We start from the raw sequence: 14,835 nt of genomic DNA, 5'->3' as shown, positions 1-14,835 counted from the left end.
CAAAACCATTGGAGAGATACAGCACCTAGTGTGGTGGCAGAGGCTGGTATGGGAGAGATATGTTTTATTGCAGGTGAGGCAGATGAAGGTGCCTGGTAATTATGTATGTGCTTACTTGCAGAATTCTGTCTCTCCCCTCTGCCCCAACTAGCCATTTTTTAAAAAACTAAAGTCTTTTTTAAATACTGAACACACAATCACTTTTAACTTTAAATTAACTGTGTCTCTAAATTAGGTGTGGGAACCTTTAACCCTCTGGGTCAGGCATAGGCAACCTTGGCTCTCCAGATGCTTTGGAGAGCCCTAGCAAACAGGGCCAGTGGTCAGGGATCATGGGAGTTGTAGTTCCAAAACATCTGGAGAGCCAAGGTTGCACCTCTGGGTATTGCTGAACTACAACTCTCATAATCATTGGCTATGCTTTCCGAGGCTAATGGGAGTTGTAGTTCAGCAATACCTGGAGGGCCAAAGGTTCCCCACACTGGCTCTAGAGAAAATCCAGACAAGAAGCAAAGAGACTTTCCTCTGAATACCAGTTAATTGTTTCTAATAAGAAGAATGCTTGACCAATAGAGCACCGAGGTGAGTGAGTGTCTGACATTTCTTTCTGCTGTGGGACCTCACAGAGCAACCCAGGATGACCTCATGAGATCTACCCGATAGGCAGAACTGTAGCCATTGCAAAACAGTTACTCATAACTGCACCCAGCCAAGAGCCCTGGAAGCATCCCAGGATCAACGTTATCGAAAGCTACTGAGTGTTCCAAGAGCACTAAAAAGGCCTCACTTTCCTTTCCTACTTCTAGGCATAAGGAATCAACCAGGACAACTAAGGCACTTGCAATCCCCAAACCACCAGATCAAATTTTGAATAAGAAAGGATTGCAATCATCATCATCAACAACAACATCATCCAGGAAAATAACTAATCCACAGAAGGATCACTAACCAGCAAGTCACCAGCAGAGACTGTATTTTTTGAGAATTTTAAGGAAAAACCATCTTCCACAAAAGCTGCTGCTTGCCTTCTATCACTGTGCCATACAGAGCGTGCTCACGTACGGTTTATGTGTGTGGTACGGAAGCTGTACTTCCCAGGACAGAGCAGGGCTGTGTAGAATTATTAAAACAGCAGAGAGCATTATTGGCTGCTCACTCTCCACCTTAGAACAAATCTATACCACCAGGTGCCATAGAAAAGCACTAGACATATCAAGAGATCCAACGCACCCTGGTCACCATTTCTTTCAGCTCCTGCCATCGGGACGGAGATATAGAACAATGCAGGCAAGAACGAGCCGTCTCAGGAACAGTTTCTTCTCTAGAGCGTTTTTGGCCTTAAATGGAAAGCCTGGACTTTGAAGTATTAGGTTTTGTAATTTTGGATTATGCAGAATGCTTTATCTGAGTGGATGTAGCAACCGAGTAATTTCGTTGTTCCCGCAAGGGGACAATGACAATAAAGATATCTTATCTTATCTTATCACTGTATTAGTTAATTTTGGCACATTGAATGCACACAAGCCGAGGAGTAACGGTCTTCCAATGTACAAAAGTTCCCAAGAAGTCAGTCTTGTTTGTCACAGGACGCCAGGTGAGAAACTATTTCCAGACCTGAAACTGCAATCCCAAGTACATTTACCTGAGAGTAAGCTCTAGTGAATACAGCAGAATGTGCTTCTTAAATAAATACGCATAGGGTTGCACTGTGAGCTGCCTCATTATGAACTTAATTCTTTATTGGCAGTGGAAGCTTTTAATTAGAACTTTCTTCTAGACTATACACATAGCTTCTCTTTTATTGTCTGTCAATTCAAGGCACAGTACATTTGGATCTTCGCTTGTAAAAGGTTCCCAATAAATATTTACCTGGCACAGAGCAGGCAGCTGGCTTCACAATAGTTCCGTGGAAAACCCAGCAATTTGTTTCATTATATTGATTTGTTTCATTATATTCATTATATTGATTGCCAAGGTGAGTAAATTTTGTGAAGCATGCAGAACCTTGGCTCTGCAGAACAGAAGCTTAAGGTTTTTGAATGGGAGGGCGATAGGCCCAAAATAGTTTCAGATTAGTAATTCAATTTGTCAATTCCATTTGCTCATCATTAAACCTGAAGCAACTTAGGATACTGAATGAATGAATGAATGAATGAAAGTGAGATAGAGGGGGAGAGAACACAATGAATGCTCTTTGTCAGGACATATTATTGGGCAGCTTTTGCTGCCCAACTCCCCAAAGGACTCTGAGTCCCCCAAGTCCATGATCGGTCAGAGAAGAATGGATGGAACCAGTGGAAAGCAAGGCAGATCTTTATTTTTCTGTTGCAACAGAGTCCTCCCCCTCCCCCTTGCAAGGAAGTGAGAGACCCAGAACAAAGAGAGAGACCTCTTTTTGAAGGTTAGCATTTCGGCATGAAGAAGGACATCCCCTTTACAGTCAGAAATACATCACACATAAGGTGGGGTTACAGGGGCTCAGGAGGTCAAGCTGTGACATTCCTGGGGATTAGTAAATTTTACATAGTTCCAGACACAGTTTACACAAAGCATCAGCACTGATGAGACAAAAAAAAGGTAAAAGTAAAGGACACCTGGATGGTTATGTCCAATCAAGGCAACTATGAAGTTGTGGCGCTCATCTCGCTTTTAGGTTTAGGGAGCCAGATAGCTTTACGGGTCATGTGGCCAGCAGGACTAAACTGCTTCTGGCACAACGGGACACCGTGACGGAAACCAGAGCACACAGAAATTTACCTTCCCACCACAGCGGTACCTATTTATCTACTTGCACTGGTGTGCTTTCGAACTGCTAGGTTGGCAGGAGCTGGGACAGAGCAATGGGAGCTCACTCCGTCGCGGGGATTCGAACTGCCAACCTTCTGACCAGCAAGCCCAAAAGGCTCAGTGGTTTAGACCACAGTGCCACCTGCAGGTAAACCTTTTATGATGAGAGTCTGGCCGAACAATGACAATTAACACAGAGGTTCACAGTTTTGGGGCGAAATCCCTTCAGCGCTTCCTCTGATGGATATCTGCCCATGTGGTCTCAGGCAAGGGGAATTATGGAGGATTCCCACTATGCAAAGAAGTACACATGACCAACAAGGTCCAAGAGCAAGAATCATACGTTTATTCTATATTTGAGACCTTAGAATTTTTACAACACCCTTCAGAGGGTCTCAATTCCATTGGAATCACTTTGTCCTGGAATCGGGGCCAGATGGCAACCCAACAATACCTGCACAAAACCTTAAAAGCACAACTGTACATCATAAGCATGGCAGAGCCATCGGCTTACGGAGATCATCTTTCCTCACAACAACCATTTCTGAGGATAAAATAATAATATGAGGCAATTAAAATAAAATTGGTAGTCTATCCCAGTCACTTCCCACCAGCTGTTATGCCCCACTGCTTTAATGTGGCAAGTAACAGCATGGAGTTTTAGGTCGGTGTGAATGCTTAATGGCAGCCCTTTGATGCGAACCAATTATTTCCCCCCTGGGGACAAGCAAACAAGGAGCTTATATTGAGGCTGGTTAGCAGGGTCAGTTTGGTAACCAATAACTATAAAAAATTCAGGTCAGCCATCGACACAATCAATGTGCTCCATACTGCACAGAACCCTACAAGATCCTGCCATGCTTACATTTTCCATTCGCTTTGTACAACATAATGAGGTTCATAATATCCTCAAAACTGTACAATTTCACAAAGTTGGCTAGGTTTCTGAGACGCTTGTCTTTCCCAAGATGGAAAGGGGAATTGGCTTCACATTCCAAGTTTAACTCTGGGACTGAGCAAGCAGGAAAAAGGTTAAGTAACCACAGTACGTGTGATAATAAAGGATACACACATGGTAGGTTTCTCCAAGACAAAGGTGGAAGAGGATACTAGCATGGAAACAATTCATCTGAGGAGGTTTGGGGCAGCCTTATAGGTATTTTGAGCTACAACTCCCATCTGTCCCCCAAAGCACAAGCTGGTTGGGCTAATATATCCAAAGAGTATTAGCTTGAACAGGCTGGCTTGGACACAAAGCCTTCAGCAGGATCTTGGCAAATGCTACTCTCAGCCATACTGCAAAGCGAGGTTGCTGCCAGAGTCCCATCACGTCCCGTTCTTCCAAGTTAGGAGAAGCTAAGAAGGGGCTTCTCGAAAGAGGACACCATAAGGCCACACAGAAAGAGAGAAAGAGACCGACAAAGAGAGATCTCTGACCATTGGCTCCATACCAATTTTAGTGATGAGGTCAAGTTGGTCCCAGCTCACCTCATAAGGAAATCAGTTTCTCCAATGAGTTATTGGGCACAGCTCAGGTCTTGAGGCACCAAGCCCCTGCCTCCCTGCTGGGTGGCTCACCGAATCACACTTATAGCATTAGTCTGCTAGGCTTCTCATTTGGTATAGGAAGAAATCACTGTGCAAATTCCATCTACTTGCATTGTCAGAAACACGTTATTTAGGTGAATTTTATCTCCAGAGGAAATTACGCATTAGCTAATTTGGCTGGTGCTATATTAGCTTCTGACATGGAGCCCAACCCTCCAGCACCCATTAGGTCAGTGTCATCATGTCCAGACTCCTCCTCCTCCTCCTCCTCCACCTCCAAAGCTTTTGTAAGAAAGCCCCCCTTTGTGTGCTGGCTTTTAGAAGTATGCCAGGGAAAACTAATTATCAATGCAATATTGAGACGTATTTTCCCCTACGCTTAATGGCCCTCTTTTAACATTTTAAATGTTCAAAATACTAAATTTAACTCCCTTTTCTCCAGCCAAACAACTATTTTTCCACAATTACCTTCCCTGGTATCTCACTCCTGTTTGGGTTCATGTAGCATTAAAGAAAACCAGCACAATTATCTTTCGGGAATTCCCGCAAACAAATACTCATTAGGGTTGCTTCAGTTTACAAATATGTGATTACTGGCCACCAAAGTCTCCCATGAAGTGCACTAGCTGTAGTTTCTCCCTTTCTTCATTTTAATTAAACTTTTCCAACGTTTCACAAATTAATTTCAAATCAAATTATTACATGAAAAAAATGCACCAGCTGAAGTTTATGAACCATCTTCAGGGGCAGCCCCAAATATAAAGCGTTGGAGTAATCTAACCGTGAGGTTACCAAAGCAGAGATGAAAGACATAATCTCAGAGTGTTATTTCCTCCTGGGGGTTCATGGGACTTGTAGTTTCTGTGCCCTTCGTGCCAGTGCTTCCTGGGCCAGGAAACATTGAAAATACAATGCAATCTAGTAAAAAATGATGTTCCACCTTGAGTTGTGGGGAGATAACTCAGCAGTATTTGCTTCTGGAGAAACATGCATAGAATTGCAGTGTGGAAGACTGTTGGGTGCTTTCTGCCCAAAAGAGTGACCCTACCCCTAGACAGAATGAGAGGGCTGCCTCAGGCAGGCAATTGAAGGTGTCATGAAAGGGCAGCAAATTAAACAGCTAAGCAGCCATTTATTATTATTGTTATTGTATTTTTACTGCTAGGGAGGAGGAAGGTGTGCTTGGTTTCCTGCCTTAAGTGCCAAAATGTCCTTGACTGGAGTGGGTAGGGCACCTTTTACTGCTCCGGCAATATCTTACTGCCGTAGCCCCATCCAGGTTCCTTCTCTGAGCAAGCAGGGGCTAGGAGTCTCCGAGGAACCCTTGCCTGAGAGCAGAATCCACATATGAATTCAGACAGTCCATAGAATCATAGAATCATAGAGCTGGAAGAGACCACAAGGGCCATCCAGTCCAACCCCCTGCCAAGCAGGAAACACCATCAAAGCATTCTTGACATATGGCTGTCAAGCCTCTGCTTAAAGACCTCCAAAGAAGGAGACTCCACCACACTCCTTGGTAGCAAATTCCAGAAGTCCAGAAGTCAGGGAATCCAGGTGATCACAAAGCCAAGGGTCCAGGTGAAGAGCAGCAAGTAGCAAGGTAGGGCCAGGAACTACAGGTGTTATTTCCAGCCTCTAACTGCTGCTGAGAGCTCTGTTTAAGAAGACCAGAGCTAGCTGGCTCTCATCAGTGCCTTCTCCTCTGTAGAGGCTGAACAACCACAGGTGGTGTCACACTGCCTTCTTCCCCCCCCCCTTCAAGCTGCTGTTCAGCAGGCAAAGTGGACTCCTAGCCCAGGACATGGACTGGCCCAGTCAAAAGAACAGAAGAAGAGTTTGGATTTGATATCCTGCCTTTCACTCCCCTTAAGGAATCTCAAAGCGGCTAACAATCTCCTTTCCCTTCCTCCCCCACAACAAACACTCTGTGAGGTGAGTGAGGCTGAGAGATTTCAAAGAAGTGTGACTAGCCCAAGGTCACCCAGCAGCTGCATGTGGAGGAGCGGGGAATCGAACCCAGTTCACCAGATTACGAGTCTACCGCTCTTAACCACTACACTACACTGTCTCTCACCAGCTAGTCAGGCCACGTTTGTGTGCATTTGCCAAACCACCTCTCAAAGAGGCTGGAAGCTGGGTTGGTCAGAGATGAGTGCTTGGGTTTTGCTTTTTAGGGATCCCCAGAGACACAGCCATGTCAGCTTGTTGCAGCACAAACATTAACAAATATTGCAGCACCATAAAGACTAACCCTTTTATTATGGAAGAAGCATCCATAGGCTACATACAGTCCACTCCGGATGCATCAAGTGAATGACACTCCATGAAAGCTGCTGACAAAGGTTAAGGTCTTTACCCTGCTGCAAGTCTCTTTGCCATTTTTATTTTATAATGGACTCACTGGTCATTTGTGGAGGGCAAGAAGATATGTTGCAGCTGGTCAGCCTAGCTGAAGCTCTGGAATTTCCTCCATCCTTCTCCAGGTGCAACTCATAAGCCAAACCACTTGATTGAAAACACCTGAATCAGGGCATTTTGCAGGCTCACTTAGACATGCACTTGGTATCTGAAGAAGTGTGCATGCACACGAAAGCTCATACCAAAATAAAAACTTAGTTGGTCTTTAAGGTGCTACTGAAGGAATTTTTTTATTTTACTTCGATCCAGACCAACACGGCTACCTACCTGTAATTAGACATGCCATGTGTCCCATTATTTGCTCTACTTGTGATATGCCATATAGTCTGGATGACAAGATACAGTCTACTAGGATTAAAATGTGATCAATCCTGTACAAGGGGTTGGATTTGGTCTATGAAGTGCCTTCTAGCTCCACGGGTTTCCTTTCAGAACTGATCCACTTTCTCCAGCTATCACCATAGGAAGACAGAAGCCATTCCAGAGCCCCATTTACTTTGACACTTGGAAGCCTCTTAAAGCTCAAATGCCCTTTTCTTCCCAACTGTAAACTTCCACACTTGCCAAATTGGTTTATGCCCATTCAGTTTTACTCAGGAGGGATGCTATTAGCAGGGTTCCCAGTGGGGATATTTTAAGCCTCTCTACACACTTGCCCATGATTGACCTGAAGTAGTCTATGGCTTGCTTGCATTACTACGCAAAAAAATTACAAAGAATAAATTGAAGTAGACTCACAAAACTACGCAATTTGGCTTCAATAGATTCTTACGAATTCATGCCCATACACCCAGTAGCTAGACCATGGAAGTTGTTTGCCCTCAAAGGGATAAAGAATACTTGACAGTTAAACGTCAATTAGTATTATAAATTGAATTTATTAGTTTTATGCAAAATGAAACTCAAAGCGATTTACAAAAGCAAACACATATATTAAAACCAGCATAAAACTAAAATGGAGTAAAAGCTAAAAACACATTCATATTTGTAAAATGGCAGGACTAACACATTCCACCCTCTGAACGAAGCTACAGATAATTAAGGGCCAAAGGTAGGGTTGCCGTCTCAATAGAGGACAGGACTTCTGTGCCTTTAATTGCCCTGCTGTCTTTTGAGTCTGGAAACCTTAAAGAGAAACCAGCAGACCCTTTGTTTAATTTCCAAGCAAAGGATCTGCTGGTTTCTCTTTAATGTTTCCAGACTCAAAAGAGAGCAGGGCAATTAAAGGCACAGAAGTCCTGTCCTCTATTGAGTCTGGCAACCCTAGCCAAAGGCCTGGTGCAAACGAAATGTTTTTGCCTGGTAGCTAAACATAAGTAGTGATGGTGCCAGGGAAGAAGATGACGATGGCAAAACCTGCCAATAAGAGCCTAACCTGATTATTATAGCATCTGGGAAGTGGGGCAGCGGACAAGGTGCATTGGACCCTAACTTCTCCCATTCACAGTCAGAATGCTATCTACTTTTAGGAGACCCAACCCGTTTACTGCTGAAAGAGCGCTGGGGGTTATTTACTGAGGTTGGAAGAAAAACATTTCCACCAATCCTGATCGCACACACTCAACTCTTTCCTCTAAGGCAAAAGTGGGAAGTTTGTGGCCCTCCAAACATTGTTGAACTCCACCAACCCCAACCACTGACCACATTTGCTGTGATTAAAGGAAGGTGGAGTTCAACATCTGGAGAGGTCCCCTACCCTTGTTTTAAGACAGGCATGTCAAACCTGCGGCCCTCCAGATGTTTTGGACTACAATTCCCATCTTCCCCAACCACTGGTCCTGCTAGCTAGGGATCATGGGAGTTGTAGGCCAAAACATCTGGAGGGCCGCAGGTTTGACATGCCTGTTTTAAGAAGAGGTCAGTACATCCAACAGCTTAGCAAAGATTGGAATTGACAGCTAGCACAAAACCCATCTCCAGTTCTTCCCAGAATATTTTGTGTGTGTGTGTGTGTTTGTGTGTGTGTGTGAGTGAGAGAGAGAGACAGACAGACAGACAGACAGACAGGCACTGTCTCCAGACTGAGCTACACAGATTTTGGGAACACTGAGTAGATTTCTGTTCATCTAGAGCAGGGGTCCCCAAACTTACCTCGCCGAGGGCCGGTGCTGCCAGCGCCGATCACGCTGAGGGCTGGAGCGCGTGGGAGCGCGCACCCATACACGTGTGCACACGCGATTTCCGGCGCACTTCCGGGTGGCCGGAACACTGGAAATCGCTTGTGCGCATGGGCCTCTTTCGGCCCGGAAGTGCACCGCAAATGACGCTTGCGCATGTGCACAAGCCATTTCCGACGTTCCCGATGACCTGGAAGTAGGCAGCTGTGTAAGAGCGGGCGTAAGAGCGGGCGGCGGGGGTTGCCGGGGGCCGCATAAATGAGCCTCGCGGGCCACATCTGGTCCCCGGGCCTTAGTTTGGGGAACCCTGATCTAGAGCTATAAGGCAATAATGCTAGGCTGCTGGGGTTCAGGGCTAGGGCCCTGAGTCACTCACCTAGCCTATACTTAGAAGCATAGAGATGGAAGGACCCAAAGGAACATCTAGTCCAACCCTCTGCAATGTAGGAATGTGTGCTTGTCCCATACGGGGATCAAACTTCGAACCTTGGTGTTCAGCACCACACTCTAACCAACATAGCTGCCAAGTTATCCCTTTTTTAAAGGGATTTTCCCTTATGCTGAATAGGCTTCCTCGCAAGAAAAGGGAAAACTTGGCAGCTATGCTAACCAACTGAACTATCTTGTGCTAATGCTATTGGGGGGAGGGAAAGCGATTCCAATTATTTATCACCCTTCCTTGCAATTCCTCACTTGCAATTCCTCACTTCTTTTCTCAAACACTCCATTTTTGAATATACTATTCCAACCTTTAAATGCACACCTAAAAGTGCAATATGTGAGCAGCAACTTGCAGACGTACACACAAGGCTAAACCAGGAACAGGTGCCATGCTGCAAAAGGACTCAAGAGGTTTAATAATAATTTTTTTTAAAAAATCACATGCAATGTGAAAGAGTGCACAGCCTATTTTTACTGTGTGCAGTAGGAGGCTAAAGGGGATTTGCAGGTGTTAGGTCATTGTAGGTATTATGCTAACTGGAAGGCAGAATAGGTTAAAAAGGTGAGCAGAGGACAAGGAGGCACGGAATTCATTTCCTTAACTCCAGCCATACACAATTCATGGAGACCAAACTAATTTAAATGCAAATCTCTGAGAAAACTACAATTAATAATATAAGTTTAACTCAGTTTTCAGCAGCGGTTTTTGAGATTTCTGCAGCACTGAGTTTTACCTGCTTATTCAGTCTTTTTTAAAACAACAACACAATATTAAAAACCGAAATTTTAAAAGTAGTTATATCAAATGTGATTTTCCTTCAGAACTATATTTCACAGTTTATTGCTCAGAAATTGGCCTTAAAATTACGACACACGCAGTATTAATTTTTACCTACTTTATTTAACCAGCATGAAAGTTTCAGAAGTGTAACCCCATAAGAATATAGTAAGCTTGGGGGAGGGGGGATTGAACTGTTCACAGGATTTTTTGCCACCTTTTACAATGGGAGACAGAATGCTGAACACATCGATCAAAACCAATGTTTAAAATGCAACGTCAGCTAAAGTGCCAAATCTATTTAATGATCAAGTTCAATGGGACTTACCCTGTTGTGGGTATAGAACTACAGCCCTCATATTGTTGGGCCATCTTTCTAATATATCCCATTTTTAAAACCTGCTTAGTTCAAGACTTTTGCCACTCCTGTTAATACTAACAAAATTCAAAATCATTATTGCTGGTTATAGGATAATCTTCTCCAGATCATTTTACTCTAACCCTAAATGTTCCTGACTAGCAGAAGAGTGCCAACATTTATATGCTACTCCCCCAAACAGATTCGGCCGCAAGCATTCTTGATGGGACCGAAGACTGACAGAAAGGAACTAAAATATTGAGACGATGAAGGCAACACCTGAAGCCCACTGATCCCATGACACGGTGATGATGTGATGTTCATATCAAAGCTACTCTGCCCAGTATACCTGAAGGAGTTTCTCCACTCCCCCGTTGTTCTCCCTAGACACTGAGGTCCAGCTCCGAGGGCCTTCTGGCAGTTCCCTCACTGTGAGAAGTAAAGTTACAAGGAACCAGGCAGAGGGCCTTCTCAGTAGTGGCACCTGCCCTGTGGAATGCCCTCCCATCAAAAGTCAAGGAAATAAACAACTATCTGGCTTTTAGAAGACATCTGAAGTGAGCCCTGTTTGGGAAGTTTTGAATGACTGATGTTTTAATGTGTTTTTAATCTTATGTTGGAAGCTGCCCAGAGTATAAATAATAAAATATTATTATTGTTACTGAAGAACTGTTGCAACACAGTGTTGCATCCCTCTAATAAAGTATTTGCATTGCTCACTTTGTCCATTAAATAAATTTAAAGTAAAAGGTGACGGAAGAATCAGAATGAAGGCATGTGCCAGTAGAACTGCTCCATCATGAATGAATTCTGGAAGGTCTTCATTTCCTAGGGGATAAGACAATGGGAGAGAGCCAGGTCCCCAAAGGTCTGGTGCTGCACTGCATCCTGCAGAGGAGATTCACTAGGGTGATATTTTTAAACAGCTTGATGTTATCTTGAAGATACTTCATAGGCAGCATTATATAACACGTGGCGTTCAAAAAAGAAGACAGAAGGTATTCTGTGATCCCACAGATATTGGGGATTCGATTCCCCTTCCTGTCCCAGGTTTGCACCAGCGAGAATTAAACCGAACCAGAATCTAATCCTTGGTTATAGAAATGCAGCATGAAGCAGAGCCATTAAACCATCAGACTTCACTCTCCAAATCAGTTACTCACACAAGCGCATCGCCACTGGTCACAACACAAGAGTAAACTGAAAAAACACTGCAGCCTGACGGACACACACATACTAGATTATATTTTTAAGGAACTTCCCCTCCTATAATGAAGGGGTGGCCCCGTCGGGGCAGGACTCTTTACCACCAAACAAATCTTTACCCTGTACAAAACAAAACAAAACAAAAACACCAACAAAATACCAAAACAAACCAGTTTGGCAATATCCAACTCCAGCGTCAAAACACCCCCCCCCACACACACACAAACCCCCAAACACCTCATTCACTGGGATTTTAAAGGCTAAAGTTTAATATAGATCTACTTCCATTCATGAAGTCGAAAACCTGATGAAAGGAAATTATGGTTTTCCGTTTATGAGACGGGGAAAGGCGCGGAGGGAGGGGCGCGCGCGCGCGCACGGTTAGGGACACCGTGTGATCATGGAGCAGCGGGGAGTGGGGGGGATCAAAGCTCGGTAACTACATCACTGCAAGGTCACTGGAGGAGGGTTTTTACATAATCCGAGTCCCGGCCGGATAGTCCACTGGAAGGGTATGGAAATAGTACCAATGGGCCATGGCCAGCCTTCCTCCACCCGCAGCCGCTTGCACGTTGCAACCTCCGCTAGCCTCCCGCGCCCGCTGCTCCCTCCTCCTTCCCCTTCCCCTTCCCCCAGCCACGTCCCAGAAAGGCTGCAGGAGCAGCAGCAGCAGCAGCGCGGCGGATAAAGCAGCCACAAATCCTCGCCGGGCTCTGCAGGGGCTGAGCTACTCCAATGCGGGGAGCGGGGGAAGCGCGGAGGTGGTGGGCGGGGGGAGAGAGAAGCGCAAGATCCCGCGTCTGCGGCGAGCCAGTTGTGGGCGCCCATCATTGAACGAGGCCGGGCAGAGAAATAAAGCACCGGGGGGGGGGGGGAAACGGTGGAGAAAACCCGGTGTCTGCTCCCCCTTCTCCCTGGAAAGCACAACGAGGTACCCATCGCGCCCCCTGCAGCGGCCAGACCTGGTCCGGCCAAGCGCCCCTCCGCCGGGACCCTTTCCAGCTTCTGCTGCAGTCACATAGAGCAGGTGGGCTATTTATTGCACACACACACAAAAAACACCCTCCAACTGGGAAGACCTGGCAATGGCATAGGGCCAAGCGGAGAGTCTCGTCGATGCCGCCAAAGAGGCTTCCAGCCTGCGTGTGCGTGTGTACGCAAATGCGCTTTGGGAGGGGTGCCAAACTGGACCTTTGCCCTGGGTGAAATAAAGCCTGGTTTCGCCCCCTGCCCGCTGCCCTCTCCGGCTCACTTCCCAGCTGCCTCCGTCCTCCCGTTTGCTCAGCGCCCCCTCCCCAACGCAGCGCCCCCTGGAGGCCTCAGGCGCCTTGCTCCCTGCCGCTCGCGCCCAGAGGTTCCCAACTCGGAGGATTAGACCCGCGCTTTCCGCCGCCCCCGCGCGCATCCCTCCTTGCTCGGGGCTCCTCGGTCTCCTCCTCCTCCTCCGCGCCCCCCCCGGCCCCCTCACCTGAGTGGCTTTGTGGAACTGCTTCTTCAAGCCTGCCACAGACATGGCTGCAGCAGATGCGCTTTCCGCGGGAGGATGCTGAGGACGAGCCGGAGGGGCTGCGGGACGCTTCCCGGGGGAGCTGGGCTTCGCTTCCTTCTCCCTCCCTGGCCGGCCGCGCTCGCTGCCTCTCTCGCCCCTCCTGCCCGAATGGGGGCTCGCGGATGCCGGCGATGGTGCAGAAACAGCCTGACGTCAAATGGAGGCAAGCCGGCCTCTTAAAGGGAAAGCTCTGCGCTTCCCTCTCCGCCTTGCGCTCTCTCGAGAAGGGAGCGGCGCGCTCCGGTTCTCTCCAGCGTGTGGACGCTGCCTCCTGTCCTGCGCCTGCTTGCTCCCAAGTCAGCCCCGGTCACCGGTGCCAGCGAGCCTCATAGCCCCACGCTGTATACCATTTCGCCAGTGAAAATACCAGGGATGTCCTATTCCATAACAATAGCAACAACAAAACAACAACAACAAATAATTTATTATTTATACCCCACCCATCTAACTGGGTTGGCCCAGCCACTCTTGCGGGTTCCAACATATATACAAACATAATAAAACATGTCAGCTTCTTCATTAATGGCTCCACATAATATGGGATGCCTCCGGTCCTCCTCCCCCTTGCTTGTTGCATGTGGGACAGTATACCCTCCAACATTTTTCCGATGAAAATAAGGATGTCCCATTCCATAATGATAATAATGATAATAATGATAACATTATTTATACCCTGCCCATCTAACTGTGTTGCCTCAGCCACTCTAGGCAGCTTCCAACATATATAACAACATAACAAACCCTTTAAAAACTTCCGCATACATTCCCTTCAGATGTCTTCTAACGGTCACCTGACCTAAAAGTTGTATAGTTACTTGTCTCCTTATCTCAGGGGTTGAATAACTGCAAAGCCTCCAACATTTCTCCAGTGAAAATTGGGATGTCCTAAGGAAGAGCAGGACATTCTGGAATCAAATTAGAAACTGGGATGGCGTCTGTAAATCTGGGACTGTACCTGGAAAATAGGGGCGCTTGGAGGGTCTGACCACCTGCATTTTCACTTGGATATACTGCATCCAACTTACCTGCTAACATTGAGGTGCATAAGACACAGGTTCACCTCAGCTCAGGAGAAACCCACCTTGGTATACAATGGTTGCAGATATTAATATTGTGCAGTTTGAAGCATAAGAACTGACTCCTTTTGGAAGAAATCATTGTCCAGGCCCATAAAAAATATTATTCAAACTTTTCCTGGCAGAATTTTTTACAAACAAAACATAAGCATCAAAGATACGTCCAAAATATCCATACAATGCCTGGTGCTGTCCAGCACAAGCTCAGCATCTTAGAAATAAAAGATAACTCTCTCCCCCGCATTCCAGCTTGCCTAAACCTACCCTACTCTTTTTGGAGAGCCTTTATGACATCCTTTGTTGTATAAGCCACTACCCTTTCAAGATGGCGAATTTGCAACTCAGTACCTTTGTCACCTGACCTAAAATTGCAACAGTTTAGAGCAGGCATCCCCAAACTGCGGCCCTCCAGAAGTTTTGGCCTACAACTCCCATGATCCCTAGCTAAGAGGACCAGTGGTCAGGGATGATGGGAATTGTAGTCCAAAACATATGGAGGGCCGAAGTTTGGGGATGCCTGGTTTAGAGTAACAGAATCAATGGGTAACCATTAA

The 14,835-nt window shown here is 46.1% G+C and overlaps 1 protein-coding gene across 1 annotated transcript in view; it reads right to left on the bottom strand.

Moving 5' to 3' along the window:
* The window catches only part of SH3GL2 (SH3 domain containing GRB2 like 2, endophilin A1), an 88,008-nt gene extending 74,584 nt beyond the window's left edge, over nt 1-13,424 (bottom strand). Inside the window, exon 1 of the mRNA XM_035140911.3 lies at nt 13,125-13,424. Coding sequence (XP_034996802.2) covers nt 13,125-13,169 — 45 coding nt within the window. The 5' untranslated portion in view covers nt 13,170-13,424. The remainder of the gene's footprint in view (nt 1-13,124) is intronic.
* Nucleotides 13,425-14,835: the final 1,411 nt, after the last annotated feature.

Source organism: Zootoca vivipara, chromosome 15, assembly GCF_965207765.1.
Source record: "Zootoca vivipara chromosome 15, rZooViv2.hap1.1, whole genome shotgun sequence".
NCBI classification, from domain to species: Eukaryota; Metazoa; Chordata; class Lepidosauria; order Squamata; family Lacertidae; genus Zootoca; species Zootoca vivipara.
This window is presented reverse-complemented; position numbering and strand designations above follow the sequence as displayed.